At 37.6% G+C, this 21,282-nt stretch overlaps 3 protein-coding genes and 1 long non-coding RNA gene across 9 annotated transcripts; 1 reads left to right on the top strand and 3 right to left on the bottom strand.

Annotated features, from left to right (window-relative positions):
• Positions 1–85: 85 nt before the first annotated feature.
• On the bottom strand, positions 86–6,071 carry LOC130990628 (3-oxoacyl-[acyl-carrier-protein] synthase II, chloroplastic-like). 4 transcript variants are annotated; one of them, XM_057914850.1, is made up of 14 exons: positions 6,051–6,071; positions 4,492–4,717; positions 4,025–4,209; positions 3,728–3,931; positions 3,542–3,652; positions 3,292–3,387; positions 3,177–3,222; positions 3,023–3,102; positions 1,531–1,599; positions 1,371–1,446; positions 676–830; positions 510–590; positions 362–421; positions 86–264 (listed from the first exon to the last, which is right to left on the bottom strand). In XM_057914850.1, the coding sequence occupies exons 2-14, from the start codon at positions 4,694–4,696 to the stop codon at positions 142–144; spliced, it is 1,491 nt and encodes a 496-aa protein (XP_057770833.1). In that variant the 5' UTR covers positions 4,697–4,717; positions 6,051–6,071; the 3' UTR covers positions 86–141. The 4 variants fall into 4 exon arrangements, with proteins under 4 accessions (XP_057770833.1, XP_057770846.1, XP_057770839.1 ...); XM_057914863.1 differs by lacking the exon at positions 6,051–6,071 and adding an exon at positions 4,967–4,987; XM_057914856.1 differs by lacking the exon at positions 6,051–6,071 and adding an exon at positions 4,865–4,980.
• LOC130990619 (putative late blight resistance protein homolog R1A-10) lies at positions 5,789–21,077 on the bottom strand. Of its 3 annotated transcripts, XM_057914845.1 has the most exons (5): positions 20,940–21,077; positions 10,035–10,203; positions 9,137–9,309; positions 6,207–8,645; positions 5,789–6,113 (listed from the first exon to the last, which is right to left on the bottom strand). In XM_057914845.1, the coding sequence occupies exon 4, from the start codon at positions 8,542–8,544 to the stop codon at positions 6,220–6,222; it is 2,325 nt and encodes a 774-aa protein (XP_057770828.1). In that variant the 5' UTR covers positions 8,545–8,645; positions 9,137–9,309; positions 10,035–10,203; positions 20,940–21,077; the 3' UTR covers positions 5,789–6,113; positions 6,207–6,219. The 3 variants fall into 3 exon arrangements, with proteins under 3 accessions (XP_057770828.1, XP_057770830.1, XP_057770825.1); XM_057914847.1 differs by lacking the exons at positions 10,035–10,203; positions 20,940–21,077 and having other exon boundaries at positions 9,137–9,604; XM_057914842.1 differs by lacking the exons at positions 9,137–9,309; positions 10,035–10,203; positions 20,940–21,077 and having other exon boundaries at positions 6,207–9,102.
• On the bottom strand, positions 13,335–13,991 carry LOC131009525 (uncharacterized). The gene has a single exon (XM_057936926.1). It carries the CDS (start codon positions 13,989–13,991, stop codon positions 13,335–13,337), a length of 657 nt encoding a protein of 218 aa, XP_057792909.1.
• On the top strand, positions 19,646–20,285 carry LOC130990658 (uncharacterized). The gene is made up of 2 exons (XR_009090965.1): positions 19,646–20,062; positions 20,189–20,285. It is a non-coding gene; the product is annotated as an uncharacterized LOC130990658 (long non-coding RNA).
• Positions 21,078–21,282: the final 205 nt, after the last annotated feature.

Consider the following 21,282-nt stretch of genomic DNA (forward strand, 5'->3'; position numbering starts at 1 on the left):
GACCCGCTGACCGTGAGGTCGACTTAATTAGGGTTTATTAGTCCATCGACCTCACAGAAGACCACCTCTTGTTGCATGTTATATGAAAAAAATTGAATCATTGCATGTTATTAGGATGGTAATCGCCATATACATGAAAAATCAGTTTTTGTAGCAAGGGGAGAATAAAATCGACGAGCTATGTCCCCCAAAGCCGAACGAGTTAGAGAGTGCTACTTTAACGACGAGACGTTCCTTCTTGTGGCCAACGAGAACGTTTGAATCCTGAAACGTATTGAATGACATCATAAATATACACATAATATTTATATATGAGATATGACAGAAAAATTGAATGGGGAAACGAGCACGAAAATAGTACCACGCCTTGGATCGGATGTTCAAGATTGATATTTGGATGGATCCATCCTTTCTCTATGGCCTACACCATGAAATCAAAATCAAATAGTCAATTGTCTTAGCAGGAAAATAGACTAATTACTACAACATTTGATCTATATCAAATTTACCTTGATAGTTGCTATAGCTTCGACAGCCCCAGCAGCCCCTAATAGGTGACCGATCATAGACTTCGTAGAGTTCATTCTTAGCTGAGGAAAATAAAAATTAAAAATGAATTCCAAGAGAGAGTGAGCGAGGGAGATTCCATGTAGACCAAGATCCTAATGTAATAACCTCAGTATTTTGCCCAAACAAATGTATAATAGATTGGTATTCTGCTAAGTCGAATGCTGGTGTTGATGCAGCATGAGCGTTTATATAGTTGATATCTTCTCTGTCCACTCCCGACTCGACCAATGCTGTCTCCATACAACGAATACAACCTTCACCTGAATTTGCAATCAAAGAGTAGCTTAACATAATACTCATCTACCAAAAAATAGTTGTCATGAAAATTTATGGGTTAATCGTGTTTCTCTTTTTCTTTTAAAGAGGATAAATAATGGTTCTTTGTTTTCCCTCTTGATGACTTACTTGAATCTCCGACCTAATGGTTGGAGGGGAAGGGTTTTATTAATTGAGTTGCGTTTCGTTGTCTATTAATCATGTTTTATGTCCCTAATTAAATTTTTAGCGTTTTTCCCGAAAAACATCCCGGTATACAAGATCTGGAGATGGAATGATGAGTCACTTTGTAGGATTGTGAGGTGGAATGACATTGTTTTATTGGGTGATGTGGAAAAAAAATCATCTAAGAATCTAGCAGGGTGACTCATCATTCCATCGCCAAATTTTATATAGCCGAACATTTTTAAAAACTATTGATTGTTGGGATTTTTGAATAGAAAAAAAAAATTATACTTTACTAAAAAAATGCTGAAAATTGAGGATACAAAACACGATTAATTTAAAATTAGAGGAGTTAGTACCGTGAGCGAGTGGATGTGTTGTATGATATGTGAAGCTTCCCCCTAGAAACTCTGCGTATATGGTCGCACCTCTTCTCTACAATAGCGAGAAATAGAAGGTGTAACGTAATTGGCATAAGAGAATCTGGTGTGCTCGATTATTTTATCGAAGCTTAATTACCTTAGCATGCTCCAATTCTTCTAGTAGTAGCACACCTGCGCCTTCTCCGATAACCAATCCATCGCCTTGCTACACCATTATACAAATTATAGGTCTGTAGCAGAAATTTATTAATTCCAAATCTCGAAAATGATCCACCAATGATTTTACGCTTCATAATTAAGATGTGCTTATTTACATGACAACTTATATAGCACTAGTGTGAGGATATATGGATCATGGATTAGGATCAGATACATCTCAGTCCTCCCGTAGTACTGTAGTATCTATATATTTTTATGTATACAATAATGTATTTTTATGTATTTTTTTATATTGCATTATACAGTAGTATGTTTTCTGAGTTAGTATATTTATGTGATTTTGTTTTCATATAAACACATTTGTGTATATGTACTTTTGTGTTCCCTATTATGCTCTGTTAAGGGGATCTCTATGATACTATTACTACGAGAGGCTAAGGATCAATGTGATCTATTCCTATGAATCATTTATGAAATTTCAATTGAATCATTAAATGAGACACAATTTATCCGGATAAGATCCTCTATCCCACATTTTATGTTGTACTATTTTATTTGATAATCTATTATTTTAGAAAATCTATTAATTCATTACTTTTATTAGATAACTTATTGACCGGATATATTTATCTATAAGCCTTATCAATAGCTATAGATATATATCACATAGATTTAATGTAATATCTATTCTTATAAATATATAATATGTAAAATAACCTTAAAATAAAATATATAATAGGGGTAAAATAGGCAATCCACAAGTTGTGTTTTAGGATGCCTTAAGCTCTTTTTCTATTAGTATAGATTATTCATGTCTTGCTATTAATTTAATTATTTTAATAATAATTATTATTCCATCCATCCCTTAATTTCATGCCCTTTTTGTCATAAGTCAGTAATATTAGAAGTTAACAATTAGTACCCAAACACTCCAAGAAATCACCAAGCCCACCTTATCTCTCCAATCACCAAATTCGCTCCCAATGGGGATCGAACCCGAGTCTCATCACTTAAGTGAGGACCCGGTGGCCAGGTGAGCTAAGCCCCCTGGTTAGGTGGACCATTATTCTATTTTAATTACTTTAAACACACTCAATAATTGTATTATAACACATGTCATTCTCAAATGACATGAAATTGGGGGACGGAGGGAGGGAGTATAAGTTTTATACAATGAAAATTTGCTCTATTATGAGCTCTAATTAACATTTATTACAAAATATTAAAAATTTTAAAATTAATATACCCTGATTTTGGAATAATTAACTTAAATAATTTTAGGCTATAAAAATACAAATTAAATATAAAAAATAATTATAAATTCTAGTTGGACGAGTGAACTCTTGATAATAATTGTAAAATTAAACTAAGTCACACCATATTGAAATTGATGAAAAAATACAAAAATAATTAAAAAAAATTGATGTCGAGACACCAAAATTAATCTCAAGTGCAATTCAAATATATACCATATCCCAAGGACGAGAAGCTTTAGTGGGCTCATCATTCCTCCTTGAGAGGATCCCACAAGCAGAAAATCCTCCAATTCCTATTATTTATTTAAATAACAATGATTCAATTAATCATGAAAAAGTTGGAAATAAAAAAAGAAACCGAGCTAACCTATTGGAATGAGTGGGGAATCAGAGCCACCACAAAGCATAACATCCTGCACGTTTCCGAATTTCAGATACACAGAAACAAGCAGTAAAACACGAAAATTAATGCATTCACTTACAGTTTCACCTCTTATGATATGGTTTGCCGCATTCAGAATACAGATATTGCTCGTCGCGCAAGCTGCGGAAATCGAATAGTTTGGGCCCATCCAACCCTGCACTTGACAGCATTCACATATTCCCTCCATCCATAAAATATTTGTCACATTATTAACGACACGAATTTTAATAAATTGTGGGTGAAGTTGGCAATGAAGTAAGAATCTCGCTTTAAATGTAAGTGGAGTGGTGTGAACCCTAGCGGCTCACCAGGTCCATTGCGAGAATGGCGGAGCCCATGTTGGTCGTAGCAAAAGGCACACTGAAAGGGTTCATCTTCTTATGTGATACCCTCAATGCCTCAACACCATCACTAAACACCTATCAAAAAGCATACACGAAACAACCTCAACAAGACAAACATGCAGCTCTTAACTTACAAGAGTCCAAAATTACCTTCATGCCCCCGAGGGCGGAACCGATTACAATGCCACATTTACCCTTGTCTAACTCCTGCATCACATCATCTCTCATTTTACCATCTGCTAAAGCCTTTTTACCCGCAGCTATTAAGTAAAGCATGTATTTATCTGCTCTCTTTGCTATCTTCTTTGAGATGAAACCATCTGCTGAGAAACTCTTGATTTCTCCTGCAATTCGCTGTTGCAGATTTCAGAGATGAAATCATGCACCGAATAACCACTAAATTTACAGTAAGAGGAAGAAGTGAATAAAAAAGGGAGATTTATTTACTGTGGGGAATTGAGTAGAGTCAAATGCCTCAATTTGGGTAACTCCACTAATGCCTTGAAGAATGTTACCATAAAATTCATCCACATCATGCCCAAGAGGTGATACAACACCCAATCCTGTTACAACAACCCTTCTTTTCTTTGATTTTATAAGTGTCTCTGTAGCCACTGCGGATTTCTCCTCGTCTGACACAAAGGTCAAGTCAAGCATTAATCTTCACACGTGTCATTTTTTTTTTCTTTTTTGTATTTTGTAAATCGAAGTAAATTAAGCATGATTTCTAGCTATGAATTGTTTGCATGGGTTAAAAATACTGAAAAGCAAATACTCCCTCCGTCCAAGCCATCTTGAGACCTTTTTCTAAAATTAATAAACGAAAAAACTCAAATTTAAAATTTATCAGCTCCAAAAACTTGCCAGTTGCCACCAATATTTTATAAATTCATAATAATCGTATAAATATTTACCTGAATCACGAGCTCGACTCAACTGTATTCGCCCCCGATTCTTGTTGGTAGTGAGAGCCACCAAATTCCCCCTTCTTCTCAACTTCTTTTGGTATTGAAAATAATTTGAAAATTCATTGAAATGCTTATTTTCGCTTGATGAACTCATGCAAGCTGCTACTAACCATGTGCAAAGAGGGGAGACTGCAGATGATGCCACCATCATTTTAGTTTCAACTCAAAAACTCTGCAAAAACATACAAAAAAATAAATGTTGAAATAACTTGAATCAAGATTGCCCAAATTCTTGCCATTAAAAACGTGTAAGAAATTAAAGCTTAATTAAGAAATTACAATGATTCATTTACACACAATCACACACATGTATATGTACCTATTCTACAATCATAAATATATTTTATGCTACATCAAAAAGAAATTTTGGTAGTTCATTTTCTTTTTTGGCTTAAGTTGAGAAAAGGAGAATTTTTCACACCTCAACTTGAGCTTGTGTTTTTCCCTACTTGCGTAGAAGCTCTAAATAGAGTGAAACTTGGCGTGTAGTTTCCGTTTTGTCATTTGTGAAGTGAAAGAGAAGTTTAAGTTTTTAATTGTTTTCTAATCCATTAAAAAACGCAACTTAATCTTAAGCAAATTGTTTAGAAACACATTCAAAGAGAATATTCTCACACATCTTGGGATATGAGAAGCCTTTCTTGTTGTTTGCACTTAACTCTAACCTTGTATCATTGAAAAAGTTGGGTAGATGTGACAAAACCAAGTTAATTAATCAAATAATCATAGTTACACACTTCGCATAAAAAATAGAATGTTAAAAATCCGCTCTTGAAGAATAACTCGCAAATAGAGCTCGACAAGAAAGATGTCTTGAATTTAAATTAAAAAATTACATAAAATTCGAATTTAACCGAAACATAATATTCCATCTGTCTCATAAAAAACATGCATTGTTTGGGATTGCACGGGTTTTAAAAAACATGTAAAGTGTAGTGTGAGTGAAGAAAGAGTCTCACATTGATTATGATGTTTAATCGGAGAATTATTATTATAAATGAGTTATGCATGTTTTTACGAACAAAAAAGAAAAATTATGCATGTTTTTATTTGACGAAGGGAGCAAACCATAGGTGCATGTAATTTGATAAACCTCCCCCAGATCACAAACTATACAAGAGAGAAATCATATCGCCTCCGACCTAAATATAGTCCGCTTTCTTAATTTGAATTGGCTTTAAAAAAAATTACTACTAAAATAATCTTGTTTAATGTTTGTGAAGAGAATATGCGGAACAATAAATAAAGATAAAATAGAATAATTACATATAAGATGGAATAGAATAATGTGTGAAAAATGGAAGTGGATTCTCTTGATGGGACAGAGGAAGTATTAGATTTACCAAGATGATATTCGACATTTCAAACTTAATATAATCATCAATTTTAAACAAATCTTAGGATTTTAGTCAATTCTTCTTCTTTAAAACAAAACTAAAAACTATAACAACATAAGACATGTTTAATTAAGTTGAACTATAAAAAACAACATTGAAGATGAGTACCAACTGAAATATGGATACAAGAAGTGGATTCATTTTGTGGCTTTCCCATCCATCCACCACTACCTGCACAAATACAATTGATCCATCACTCAAAAATCAGAAAATGTAAATTAAAACCAGAATCAATCCAGATTTGCAATTTTTTTATTGTTGTACCTTAGTTGTGGTATCATATAACACTGAAGTTGGGACTTGCAAAGCTCTCGAGTGCTTCATTGGTGCTCCAGAGCGTAGCTATGACTTGAAGGGCTCCTTCTTCCCCATATAAATCCTCTTGTTCCTCTAATATTCTTTGAGCAGATTCGACAACTGAATCGCTGCAATATCTCACGTCGATGAGTCTAAGTGTGGACACTTCTCCAAACTCGAAAGGGATCTCCTTGAGCTCATCTACTCTGAAAAGAAGAAGCTGCTCAAGGCAGGGAAAGTGGAAGCTTTCTGTTGCCCAAACTTGTAGACCATCACACCAGCCAAGACACAAGTATTTGAGGCTCCGGAATTGGCCTTCACTTGTTTCCCACTGCCCTTTTCCGAAGCACCCGAATTCAAGTGTGAGCTTCTCAAGCAACGCCAAGCCACCTATCTTATCCAATACGTCTTCCCAACATTGAGATGAGCTTATTTGTAAATACAACTTCTTGAGAGACTGTGGGAAGCTAATTAGCCTCATCACACTTGGATTGATCTCTTCAAGAAAACAAGAAGCCAAGCACTCAAGTTTCTCTAGGCAATCAAGATTTTCGAGACAATATCTGCCATCATCAATTTGCTCATCATAATTTATTGTTAACTTTCTGATATTGGGAACTCTCTCAACCACTTGCTTGCTACACTTGAAGTTCTCTACTATCCCCAACGACTGCAGATTTTCCAGAATAATGTCATCTTGGCCGTTAGGAGGATCCGGGAATAGAAACCTAAACAAGCGAACATGCCTAATGTGAGGCATGTACCAAATATCAGTTGGTGTAAACTCCTTCATCTCGCCATCAACAATAAATGTTTGTAGGTTCCAACATAGCCAAATTGAACAAGGGAAATTGGACTTAAGTGGAGCTGAGAAAACAAGGAATCGTAAGTTAACTAATTGATGCACGTTTTCTATGAATTTTGCATCTGCAGGGCATCGATAGCTACTCGAGTCCAATAACCTTAGTAACCTCAAACTAAGCAGTGGTACTACTAGCTTCTCATTAAGATTCCACATCAAAGAACGAGCTAGTGACACGGGCGACAAGGCGTTTATATCTTCATCCTTTAAAATAACAATGCGGCGTTGGGCAGCATTTGCTATTCCTTGAGGAGTGAGTGTATAAAACCTTTCCTTTTCAGCTTCTCTCAGACACAAGTCTCGCAACAAGTCATGAATTTTGCACTTCTTTATGTTTCCAGTGCTACCCAACTCATGACTCAGAACGAGATTCCTACCAGTAAGGTCCTCCAAGTTGTCTTTTGCTATCTCTTCCAAGCTTTTCCCACTTATCGGTTTTAGCAATCCTTCAGCAATCCATAATTTAATCAACCTTGAGGTACGAATCTCTTCATCTTCGAGAAAAACTCCCATATAAAGAAAACATGGTTTCAAATAAACCGGCAATTGCTTGTAGCTCATGTGTAATATTTTCAAGCAACGCTCATTATCCTCTAAATTCACTATTGAATTTAAGTTTTCATCTATATATTCCCAAAATTCTCTTGTATGTTTGGACTTAGCCAGAAATCCTCCAACCACAACAATAGACAATGGAAGTCCTTTGCAACCTTTTGCTATTTTCTTCCCAATTTCCTCCAGTTCAGGTGGGCAAACATCTTCTCCAAACACAGTTTTGGAGAGAAGCTCCCAACTATCAGCCTCATTCAAAAGTTTTAACCCAAGGCTATGAGAGTTGGTTAATTTCACAGCCAAATTTGATAGCCTAGTTGTCACCACTATTCTGCTACCATTTTTGTTATCCGGAAAATAATTCCTAACTCCATCCCATGCATTAATGCTCCACATATCATCCAATACAATTAGGAATCTTCTAGAATACAGATGTTGATACAACTTATTTCCTAATACACTCACACTCAAATCATGACCACTTTCTTCATCAATTAGTTGACGAAGAAGTTGTGCCAAAATTCCTCTAATGGTGTATTCTTGGGAGATTGTAGCCCAAACACAGATATTGAAATGGTGCGTAATAAGACGGTCTTGATAAAGATTTAAAGCAAGAGTAGTCTTACCTAAGCCACCCATCCCTGCAATAGGAATGATTTGTAGATCTTTGCTATGAGAAGTGAGCTTATCCTTCAAAGCATACAAGACATCATCAACACCCACCATCCTACTCTTCTTCTTCTTCCCAATCGACGAAGATCGAGGTGTTGATTTTCTGTGCAGCTGATGTCGGACTCCCACAGTCTCTTTGATTTCCATGGCCTCCTTTTCGATCAACGCCATATCTTCGATCACCTTCTCTAGAGCTTCATACAAGGCGTCGGAGCTCATCTTTTCCCCCTCACTTGTGATCTGATCCACAATGTGAGACTCAATCACGTCTTCAGCTGCATGAGCTGCATCTGCAATGCGACTCTCCAAGGGATCTGCTTCTGTGGTGTAGCCAAGATGAGGGTTATAACCTTCGAGAAATTCTAGGAGGAAAGTAAGCTTTTGAGTGAGAGAGTGAAGTTGTTTAAGGTGTAGAGAAATAGGAGGGCGAGGATGAAGCTGAAGGTTATCTATGATATGCATAACAGAAACCAGAGCTGCATAAGCTGCCATTGTGAATGAAAATGAGGCTTTGATTCTGATTTCTCATAATTTAGCCGGTAAGTCTACTTTTTAAAAATAAAAATAAAAAAAGAATAAAAATACATCAATAATTGCAAACTTTTTAGGGTGTCATTTTACAGGCAGGTTCAACATTACTTTAAATCAAAGCGAATTTTGGTTGGGCCTAAAAGAAAGATACAGCCACTACTACTGTGACAACTGTCACATTCTCCACTCACTTATTACAATAAATCTATGCAGCCACAAATAAATTTACATTATTTAATATATATAAAATTAAATAAAAATTTCAAATACCATACTCCACCTAAGAATTTAGCGAGGGACTCATCATTTCATCGTCGAATTCTAGATCGGTTTTGTGGGTTCTGCTCGGCTCTTGATCGGTTTTGCTCCTTCGGCCTTTTTTCAGTGTTTCGGTGGCACTAGGGTCCATTGGAGTATCGTTTCACTCTTTCGTTTCTTTTGCTTTTCCTGCTTCTTCGGTGGGATCGGAATTAGGGTGATGGTTAGTTCGAATTGTATTTCCTCAAGCAGGGGGAAGTGTGAAAACTCACTTCCCCCTGAATACAACCCATTCCTATTGAATATGCTTAGGAGTGTAGCAGACAACATCAAGTTTATCATTCCTAAAACTAAAAGTGCTAAGGAATTCATGAATTCTGTGAAAGAACGTTCACAGACTGCTGACAAGTCTGTTGCTATGACCTTAATGGCTACGCTGATGAAATTTGATGGTTCTCGTAGCATGCATGAACATGTCATTGAAACGACAAACATTGCAGCAAGACTTAAGTCATAGGGGATGGATGTGGATGAGAATTTCCTTGTGCAATTTGTCATAAACTCACTTCCCCTGAATAAGTTCATTTATAATTCATTTGGAATGGGCTGTATTCATGGGGAAGTGAGTTTATGACAAACTGCACAAGGAAATTCTCATCCACGTCCATCCCCAATGACTTAAGTCTAGCTGCAATGTTTGTCATTTCAATGAGATGTTCATGCATGCTATGAGAACCATCAAATTTTATGGTGGTCTGCGTAGCCATTAAGGTCCCAGCAACAGACTTGTCACCGATTTGTGAACGTTCTTTCACAAAATTCATGAATTCTTTAGCACTTTTAATTTTAGGAATGGTAGACTTGATGTTATCTGTACACTCATTCGCATAACACATTAGGCTTAGTTTGTTCGACTTTACCCAAGAATTATGGGCGGACTTTTCAGCAGCACTGCTAGTATCAGTGATAGTAGGCTCTTCAACCTCAAGTGCTGAATCAAGATCCAATACACCAAGGTGAAATCAGATTTGTTTAGACCAATTAGAGAAGTTGACAAAGCATGGGAATGAAGAGCAACAGGGGTAGACACTGCAAGGATAATATAACTCATTTACATTAATGCTTTGAATGTCTTAAAACAGATTCAGGATCGATAAACAATAAATGTATATTGATGTTCTCCTTTGGGCGATACAATAAAATACAATCATAAATTCATCATGATGCTTATGAATTAATCGTAATTTGATAAATGAACACATCGCTTTAAAAAACCGTCTAGTTATCTTTGGATATACTAAATAGTTTAATAGAACATTCATATATCACGTTTATATTCATAATTAATAAGAAGAGACAATCCACCTTTGGGTGATTATTAATGCCTTATAATTATGAAATTTAATTACTCATAAAATACAAACTTTTTCAAATTAAGCATCACATCGGTACGAGTAATTAAAGTTTGACTATATGATTTTGAGATTTATTGAACTTCCTGATCTGACCATTTTGGTGATTAACAAATCCACTTTAAATAAATAGTCATACATAAAATAGAATTATGCATATGATATAAGGTTTTAGATGATGGCATATAAAAACACGTACTGTTCTTGGTAACACATAAATAAAAATATAAGACTTAATAAAGATGTAAACAAGTTTAACATTTGCATTCCTACGAGTAATTCATTAATCATAAGCAGCGGAAAATATTTTATAAAACGAATTGTAATATTTCATAAAACGAATTTTATATCTTACTGTTAATCACATGGCTGAAGTATAGGACTGTAAACACAAATTTTTGTATTTCAATTTGATAAAATACAAAACGCGTTACAAAGATAATTTGATAGAATTTGAAGATAGATTTATGCGGGTTGCAATATCTAGTTAATCCTCTGATTCTTCTCTTCCATTTGATTCTTGAACAAGCTCGAAGGTTATTGAAATACTTGATTTGATGACGCCAATCCAAGGGACTTAAGTCATGATTTTGGATTGAACGTTGAACTTGATTTGATTTGATTTGAAGAACGTCCTTAGAATTTGTAAGAACGCCTTGAAGCTTTGGGACTTGGTTGATTTGATTTGAGGAAGATCGTTCTTGGAATTTGTAAGAACGCCTTGAAGCTTTCGAACTTGATTTCTTTGGATACTTGAAGATCACTTCAAAGATTTGCAGGAATACTTGAAGAGTTTGAAGGATACTTGAAGATTTGAACGCTCAAATACTTGAAGATTCGAATGATACTTGAAGATTTGAATTCTCAAATACTTGAAGATTCGAAGGATACTTGAATGTTGCCTTGAAGATCTTGAAGATTTGAAGGATACTTGATGAATACTCGAAGACTTGATAGAATTCTTTGAACTCCTCAATCTTCCACTTCAACTTGTGATACTAGAGAGAATTCTTTATGCTCTTCGATCTTCCGCTCCTTCACGTCGTTATAATGAGCACCCCAACACCTCTATTTATAGATTTTAGAGATGGGCTTCATGGGCTTTATGGGCTTTGGGCCTCCATGTATGGGCCTTGGGCCTTAGGTGGCCAATAACCCCATTAATTCATTATATTAAATATTAATCATATATATCTATTTAATTAGGAATAAAATCCCATTTAATAAAATAGAAAATATAATTGAATATTTAATTCATGAATTTACACGTGACATGATTTAATTCGACGACAAATTTAATTGTCTACAAATTGCCCCATCGAGACTTGTTTATGGACGAAATGCCTTTGGTAATAGACGAGTCTCGAAATATATCTTGATAGTTTAAACTCTTATCGCGGAGTTCTTGATTTTCTTTGAATTTATAAATAGTTTATACTCGTATTTAGGAGTTCTTCATTTGATTTTGAAATTTTAAATAGTTTATACTCGTATTTAGGAGTTCTTGATTTGAATTTGAATTTGTAAATAGTTTATACTCGTATTCAGGAGTTCTTGACTTGAATTTGTAAATAGTTTATACTCGTATTTAGGAGTTCTTCAATTTGAATTTGAATTTGTAAATAGTTTATACTCGTATTTAGGAGTTCTCATTTCATAGGCTGATCAAGAAAGTGTTGGGCTTAGCTATTCCCGTCAAAGCAATTAATTACAAGCCCAACTTTCACATAATTGACTTAGTAAATAATTAACTTTTCTGGCCCAATTTAATTGACATGCCTTAAGCCCAATTTATCTTTCCTTCCATCTGAACTTTTTGAAGGGAATTGGCAGCCCACCCTTATTGCTAATTCTCCCATAAAACCGAAGAGAGAGAGAAGTATGCTTGAAAGTGTACTGTATCCATTTAATATTTTTGTTTGTTTATGAGTTGGCAGGAGATGTATGATCCAACTTGATACCCTTTTGCTTTGATCCTAGCCATCCACATATTTTCCTTTTTTTTTTTTTTTTATGTGGTTTAACTTGATCAAGACGTCATTAAGGAGTTTTAAAATGAGGCATCTTGCCTTAAAACAGCAGCAGGTGGCGACACCCTTATTCCAGCAACACAACTCCAATTCCAGCTAACTCCACTACCCTTTTATCTTTTTTTTTTTTTTTTCGCAGCAAGTTTTCGAAAACTTTACATGACAGCTTCCATTTCAAATTTGTTTGATCACTTTTGTCTTCCAATCTTAGCCGTCCACTTTTATGGTTAGTGATTCTCTACAGCAACTTTAATTTGTTGGCCACTGCAAGGTTGAGTTCTACTTTTGGCCAACTTTAAATGTAGTTCCTTTTAAGCTTTAACAGCTTGTTTTGAAGGGCCTTTCATAGCTGGAAGAATAGCTGGAACTCCACTCTTCGTACATTGGCAGCTATGTTTAGGGATTTTGGTAGCTAGGATTTTTGGTGAGAAGTTTGCCTATAAATAGAGGAGCCACTCTTCCTTTCTTTCATTCACAAACCCAGTAGCCTCCTTTTCGCAACCTTAGCATTCTTTAGCAGCTATCTCCCTTCAGCTACCCTCCTCTTCATTTCTTAGCCTTCTTAAAATATAGCCATGTGAAGAGTACTTTCGAGAGCTGCCATTCTTTTCTCAAAGTTCACCTCTTTTTCATCTCCACAGCAGCCTCCCTTCATAGCCAAAGACCTCTCTTTTCGTAGCTCTAGCTCTTTGGTTACTGTAGAAGAGTGTTTTACGTCATCTTTCCGCAGCATTGGTAGCAAGAGACGTTTCTTTTGACAGCATGCTCACACCATTTTTCATCTTGATATATAGTTCAAAGCAACTTCATTTTGGTTGTTTCGTTCTAGCGGCGGTTGAAGGTAGAGGCGTCGAACGATGACGTGTGCTGCTCCGTAGTCCCGGCGAAAGGAGAGATCGGGCTTTGACAGTAGAGGCGTCGAACGGCGACGTGTGCTGCTCCGTAGTCCCGGCGAAAGGAGAGATCGGGCTTTGACAGTAGAGGCGTCGAGAGAGAAGGCAGCATCTGACTTGCGAATGTCGGTGACGGGATTTTGCGCAAGATTGAAGGCCGACGGCGACTTCGAGCAGACACTGTTAATAGATGCCGGAGCAGGAGTCTTCAAAGGTGGCGATGGCAGCAATGACCTGTCGGATTTGCAGCAGTCGGAACCAGCTTTTGGAGTGCGGAGAGGCGGATTTGGGTATTTCTCCTCTAAAATACCAACAATAACATCAGAATCAGAAATCCACTTGTCATCCAACTTTATGAGCGGCACCTTCCCTTCTGGATTCACTTCCATAAACCACTGGGGCTTGGTGTCGAAGCTGATCAAATGCAGCTTGTACTCGACTTTCTTCTCCTCCAAAGTCAGCAGCACCCTCTGGCAAAAGGGGCAGTCTCCGACAATGTCGGGGGATCCAGCAGCAGCCTTGACGCAGATCTCGACAGCCATGGGTAGAAGGTGTTTGTGAAAATCTCTAGCAGACATATGAGAGAGAAGAATCGAGAATGGATGGGCCGTGAGGAGGCGCGGCTGCCGTCGACTCGCCGGGACTAGAGCAGGCGGCGGCGTATCTTCAGCGGCGTTCTTTTCCAGCTTGTTGTATCCTTTGAGAAGGCGGGCGTCCTTCAGTTGCCAAATCCGACCAGAAGCAGAGCAAGGCGGAGGAGAGCAATGGCGCGGCGGCGGAGTGTTAGTATTAAGGGAGGACAGTCAGTGACGACAACACCAACCGACTATGCGTCGACCTCGCCGGAAGAGGAGGAGCCAAAATGGCAGATTTCGCGAGGGAGAAGAGCGGTGCTGTGTCCCTGTCTCTTGCTGGCAGAGATACGATGGCGGTTGTGTGAGGAAAAGAGGGAGATATCGAGGAAGAGGGGGGGCGCTCGCCGGCGGCGGTACCGCCGTGAAGGCAGTGGCGGCGGCAGAGAGGCAACCGAGAGAAATGAGAGGGTAAACTACTCTTTTCTTCTTTTTTAGACGGTGAGGGAGATTTGTGTTGAGTGAGAAGGAGATTTGGGCCCTTTCTTTGGGCTCTTCTTTTTTTACTTAACCAATTATTTAAACAGGCCCAAGAGAATTTGGAGAGAAGGAAAAATTGGGCTCTCCCTTTTTTTTTTTTGACCAAATCTTGAATTCACCTTTTATTAATACAAGTAAATTTCTAAATCTGATTTTTTTTTTTTTTTCTTTTTCTTGTAGTTGGTGGCCGCAAGAACTTAATGATGGTGATCTTCAAAAGACTGATGCTTTATTCCATCGCTGTATTCAAGATGGGCGTGGTCTCATTAACCAACTTCATGGCAGATTTTGCCCCAAACGAGATGCTTTGAGTATTTGCAAAGTTCGGAATCTATTGTCATTTTTCTTTCTTGACGTCTCCACCGACCTGACTGAAGACCATGTCCGGAAAGTTCATCCAAAAATCTGGCAGCAGCCCATCTAAGACCTTATTTGAGTGATGTAAACTTTGCACTTCAGGTGGCTCAATTGGCTTTTAATCAGATTTCGGGTGCGCTCGGATCTGGGCCATTGTGAGTCCAACCTTTGAAGATTGCTGGTTACATTTTCTCTTTGCGCGCATTCGAGCAGGCTAGATGACTCAATGGTGTTCTATTATGTTTGGCGAACATGTGTTTCAACTCCACGAACGAATTCAACTTTAGCTTGGAGAGAAGTGAAGTTGTCTATGCATAGCCGACCTCAATGCCACATGACTCAATTCTTTGACAGGTCTTGGGTGCGCTCAGGCCTGGGATTGTTTGAATCTGGTTTGAGTGAGGTTGTTGTTATGTTTGGCATCTCACGAAGTTGGGAGAATTCTGCACAACGGCTCGAGAAGATTGAGTATTTTCATCTTGATGCTTAAGCCAAGGAGAATGAAGCCATCGTCCGAATTGCTTTGATCAAGGAAGAGCTTGCTATGATAGAGAGGTGGAAGACAGAGATGACGTTGTCCTTCAAGCAAGATAGTGCCTCCTTTCATATTGTCCGAGGTGCAATCCCAGAATTCAAAAGAGAGTTTGACAAACATAAAGTTGCACATGTTGATGAGGAAATGCTGCGGAATTTTGAAGACTTCAGAGTCACTTTTGATCTCTGCTCAGAGAACTTTGGATGATCAAAATCCATTTACTTAGTATTGGTGCAAACCGCAGTTTCTATCATTTCTCTCTTGATGCTTTTTATTTGGTTTGTGATGGATATTTTGACATCTTCTCCAAATGCTTGTGCTTCTTTTGATGGCTTGATTTTCTTCCCAATTTGAGACATATTCGGCTTCACATAATCAACTTAAATCATAACTTTGATGATATAAATTGAAAATAATCAAACACAATTCATGACTGAACCTAGAAATTATCTAAGCTGCCTACGTACCCTTTTGAAAGGGATCAAGTCAAAACGTAGTTCATAGGATCAACAAGTGTTTGAGATTGGGTGCCGTACACAGTTTATACTCATGCGGGCCAGGAGTAACATGCAGTTTAGGCTCGTGTGTCAAGGAGCTGTCTTCATACACTCCATTTTGTTGCTTTTCTTCATCTGACTCATTTTTGGCTTTTCTGCTTTTCTATTTTTTTTGGCTTTTTATGCTTTCCATTTTTTTTTTGGCTTTTCTATATATATATATATATATATATATTTTTTTTGGAACTATATACATATGTACATGCTTCAACTTCTACCACCCTTCAAGGATAGTAGTACTTCAAGAACTTTCCTTTGAGAGTGGTAACAATTGGCCTCCTTGCAGCGAGGGCCATGTCTCCAATTTGAAAAGAGGGCGCTCGCACTGCTTTGTTGAAGGATCTTGAAGGAAGAGTTTGATAGTATTCCAATTTTGCTGGACTTCTAGTCTCTCTTCATCCAGAGTTTCCAGTTCTTTGGGGCTTAAGTGCGAATTCTCTTCTCCAACGACCATTTTCTCGCAGGAGGTGATATGGTTTGCTGTGACATCGTCTTCATCTTTTCGGCGAGGATCTTTGCAATCAAAACACGTCATTATGCTTTCATTTATCTGGCGTATGAAGGCTAGATTCTCTGCAACGCTTGTTGTGATAACGCCACTTCTAACGAGACTTGCAATTTCACGACGCACTTGACTTTGAGTAGTATGAGGAAGAGGAACTGGATTACTAGCACTATTAGTAGTGTAGTAAGAGGAAGCCACACTTTCTCTATCTTCTTGATCTATGGCATCTCGTGTGAAGATGGTGGTCTTCATTTGAGCTTTCATTTTTTTCCCACATGACATAATCAAAGTGGTGTATCTTTTCATTCGAGGATGGATCAAACTTCTCCATTTCTCTGTTATGTGCAGTTCATCACTCCCTTTTGTCTTGCTTCGTCTCCATGATTTGCCTTTGCCAAGTCTTTTAAAGACAGATACTCGTTGAGCTTCTCTTCTACCCATCATTCTGAAAACAGAAACCCTTTGAATGTTTGACGATTCCAGGGTTTGTTGGGTGCTAACATAGTTAGTGGCAGCTCTTTTGATGGCGATACGAACGGGACTCTGCGCTGTATATCCCAAACCTGCTTTGGAGTTTTGGCCCGCGTTATCAGTCTTTTCCAAATGAGACTTTGACATAGAGCTTTCTTGAGGATTGTATCCAGCATTCACGAGGAGTTTATATGCCTTCGGACCAAAGTGCTTTGAGAGTTCTTTGTTTGAGAGATCTTCATGATCTGTGATGCTACTTTGCTTTGGTCGGACAAACCCTTCAAATGGTTGGTGAATTGGCTTCTTGGCATCAATCTTCGTTAAAGGCATGGTGAATCCTTCCATCTTCAGAAAAGATTCTTCTTTCTTTTTCTCCTGGCAAGATCTCAACTCGTCATGTGATGTATCATCTTTCACCATTGAGACTTTGGTTCTTTCCAAATAGAACTTAGCATCAGCAAAATGTGATTCTGCTTCCGTAAACGGCTTTTGATCACCAACCACTTTTCTTACGGCGCCATTTTGATAGTACTTGAAGCATTGGTGCAATGTAGAAGGAACAACACCATTTTCATGAAGCCATGGTCGACCCAGAAGCATATTGTAGGACGTCTTGGCATCGATAACATGAAGCAACGCCGTCGAATCCATGTCCTGCATCAGCAATCGCAACCTTATAGTTCCAAGAGCTCTTTGCCCTTCATGATTGAAACCTTGGATCATCAATCGACTTTTTGACAGCTCATCTACTTGGATTCCCAATTGCTTCAAAGTCCTTAGTGGCAAAATATTGACCGCTGAGCCTCCATCGATGAGAATTCGATTGACTTTCTGCTCCTGTGTATAACAACTCACGAACAATGGCCTGTTATGAGGTTCGAATCCAAGCTGCAAGTCTTCATTGGAGAATGTGATTGCCAATGCATCATTGTCTTCATCCATGTTGATCTCAGGTTCTTCATCTACTTGGTTGGATGTATCATATAGAGCTTCAATACCTTCTATGATGTCATTCAAGTCGGTGGAGACCATATTTACAGCAGTAGCGTCTTCTTCAAGAGATATTTTCCCTTCTCGAGCTAAACGCATGACCCTGTCTTTAAAGATGAAGCAATCATGTATGGGGTGCCCAACCAGACGATGGTATTTGCAGTAACTTGGATCATCTGTCCTCCCTGCTTCATTTGGTCGCTTCATTTCTGGCAACTCGATAAGCTTTTCTTTGAGCAGGTCATCAAAAATTCCTGAAACATCAGAGTCTAAGAAAGGGTATTGCTTTTGTTGCATTTCTTTCAAGGTAGATCTTCTTTGCCCCAAGTCCCGGGAAGAGTTCTGATTGTCTCGTAGAGTGTTCTGGTTGCCTTCTTGTCCAGCTTCTCTCTTTAAGAATTTCATCGAAGTTGCCTTAATCGCCATGGATTCTTTCTTTAGTGTTTCATCGGATGGTTTGCTTCCTTTCTTGAATTCTGGCTTGAATTTACGAGGTTCTCGGATGGGTGGTTCTTCGATCCCGCTTGCCATCATGCTCAACTCCATATCATGAGCTCTTGTGGCTAGTTCCTCGAATGTTCTTGGCTGGATTCCTCGCAAGATGTATTGCAAGCCCCAATGCATCCCTTGAATACACATTTCGATGGCAGATGATTCAGACAATCGATCCTTGCAGTTGAGACAAAGGTTTCTCCATCGGTTGATGTAGTCAATGACTGGCTCTTCTTTGAATTGACGTGAACTTGTGAGCTCCACCATGCTGACAGTTCTTCTAGTGCTATAGAAGCGGTTGAGGAACTCATGCTCCAGTTGTTCCCAACTATCAATTGAGTTTGATTCTAAGTCGGTGTACCAATCAAAGGCATTACCTTTCAATGAGCGAACAAACTGTTTGACCAAATGATATCCATAAGTACCAGCGTTGTTGCATGTTTCAATGAAATGAGCCACATGTTGTCTTGGATTTCCTTTGCCATCAAACTGTTGAAATTTTGGTGGTTGATAGCCAAGAGGCATCCTCATATTGTCAATTCGCCGAGTATATGGCTTGGAGTAAGTTAACGATGACTTGGAGCTTCCATCGGAGTTATTCTTCATTGTTGCTTCGATGAACTCTTTGAGTTGGTCAATGGGAATGAGGCCACCAGACGAGAAGAGAATGTCTTTTCCTGAAGGCCTTTTTCCATCACTCTTTGATTTGTCTTTGGAGATTTCTTCATCGTTATTCTCTCCATCTTCTTCGCTTTCTTCGCCTTCCCTATCGTTGTTGGCGTGGCTTGAATCTCCTTTTTCTCCTTTAAGCTTTGCAATCTGGGTATCTTGCTCTTGGATGTGCTTGGTTAGAGATTCAACCATCTTTGTCAAGTTCAAGAGTTGTTCCTCCATGGTGGAAGTGTTTGTCATCATGACACTTGCATGGAGTTGATAATTTTCAGTGGGGAATGTGAAGCTTCTCTCAAAGTTGTCATCTTCTTCATGGATAGATGGAAGACGGGAGGTCGACTTGGACACCTCTTGCATCAATTTTGCTTTGCTTCGCGTGATCATACCGATGCCTTCCGAAGAACCTTTAGATGAAGTTGGAGTAGTTGTATTTGGTTGAATTGACATTGTTCAAGATTTTTGGTGAAGAGTAGAGATGAGAGGTAGAGATGTCCCACCGGGCGTGCCAAAATTTGTAAACACAAATTTTTGTATTTCAATTTGATAAAATACAAAACGCGTTACAAAGATAATTTGATAGAATTTGAAGATAGATTTATGCGGGTTGCAATATCTAGTTAATCCTCTGATTCTTCTCTTCCATTTGATTCTTGAACAAGCTCGAAGGTTATTGAAATACTTGATTTGATGACGCCAATCCAAGGGACTTAAGTCATGATTTTGGATTGAACGTTGAACTTGATTTGATTTGATTTGAAGAACGTCCTTAGAATTTGTAAGAACGCCTTGAAGCTTTGGGACTTGGTTGATTTGATTTGAGGAAGATCGTTCTTGGAATTTGTAAGAACGCCTTGAAGCTTTCGAACTTGATTTCTTTGGATACTTGAAGATCACTTCAAAGATTTGCAGGAATACTTGAAGAGTTTGAAGGATACTTGAAGATTTGAACGCTCAAATACTTGAAGATTCGAATGATACTTGAAGATTTGAATTCTCAAATACTTGAAGATTCGAAGGATACTTGAATGTTGCCTTGAAGATCTTGAAGATTTGAAGGATACTTGATGAATACTCGAAGACTTGATAGAATTCTTTGAACTCCTCAATCTTCCACTTCAACTTGTGATACTAGAGAGAATTCTTTATGCTCTTCGATCTTCCGCTCCTTCACGTCGTTATAATGAGCACCCCAACACCTCTATTTATAGATTTTAGAGATGGGCTTCATGGGCTTTATGGGCTTTGGGCCTCCATGTATGGGCCTTGGGCCTTAGGTGGCCAATAACCCCATTAATTCATTATATTAAATATTAATCATATATATCTATTTAATTAGGAATAAAATCCCATTTAATAAAATAGAAAATATAATTGAATATTTAATTCATGAATTTACACGTGACATGATTTAATTCGACGACAAATTTAATTGTCTACAAGGACATGATTCAAATACAGGGCTATTATATAAATTTTAAAAAACATCATTAGTGATATAAATTTAACAAATACAAACATATCAATTTGATTGTTTGTCAATTATAGCAGCGTGGCATATGAAAAGGGAACTTTCAATTCAAAGCCAACCCATCGTAATATATATACAGTAGACAAAATCTTCAATTCATATACATAATTAATGCTTCAAATCAGTATTTACGGCTCATAAAAGAATGAAAAATCATGAGTTTCTTAAACCATGCTCTGATACCACATGTAAATAAATTTAGGCACGGATCTTGAACTTCATGATTTTCACATTCATGTCAATAAAAATCCTAACCTATAAAAATCCTAACCTTGATAAGCCATAGCAATTGATGAAAAAGAAATTGATTTCTCTTCCTTGACCTTTCCTTAGCACACAGACGTCAGGCCATAGAGAATATAATTGTGTTTTTTCTTTTTATGGGTGGTGAGAAGACCAGTTTCTGATGCAACCAGTTTCTGATGCACATATATTTATACACGTTCTATCAACGTGGTAGTTATCAGAAACCCTAATTGACCAAACTTATCCATCAAGTAATATTTATTTAAACCTTATAATTAAGATATTAGGGTTTTGTTTTTCTTTTTTTTTTTTTGATATTGCAGTAAATCTTAATTTGATATAGTGAATAAAAAGAATAGAATTATCCG

This window comes from Salvia miltiorrhiza, chromosome 1, assembly GCF_028751815.1.
Source record: "Salvia miltiorrhiza cultivar Shanhuang (shh) chromosome 1, IMPLAD_Smil_shh, whole genome shotgun sequence".
In the NCBI taxonomy this organism is placed as follows: Eukaryota; Viridiplantae; Streptophyta; class Magnoliopsida; order Lamiales; family Lamiaceae; genus Salvia; species Salvia miltiorrhiza.

Excerpts from the sequence above, each read along its gene's own strand:
- LOC130990628 (XM_057914850.1), bottom strand. The coding sequence starts at position 4,696 with ATGATGGTGGCATCATCTGCAGTCTCCCCTCTTTGCACATGGTTAGTA. Across the intron at positions 3,932-4,024 it reads ACTCTACTCAATTCCCCACA|CGAATTGCAGGAGAAATCAA; the intron begins GTAAATAAATCT and ends AATCTGCAACAG. Across the intron at positions 3,103-3,176 it reads TTCCCCACTCATTCCAATAG|GAATTGGAGGATTTTCTGCT; the intron begins GTTAGCTCGGTT and ends AATAAATAATAG.
- LOC130990619 (XM_057914842.1), bottom strand. The coding sequence starts at position 8,817 with ATGGCAGCTTATGCAGCTCTGGTTTCTGTTATGCATATCATAGATAAC.
- LOC131009525 (XM_057936926.1), bottom strand. The coding sequence starts at position 13,991 with ATGGCTGTCGAGATCTGCGTCAAGGCTGCTGCTGGATCCCCCGACATT.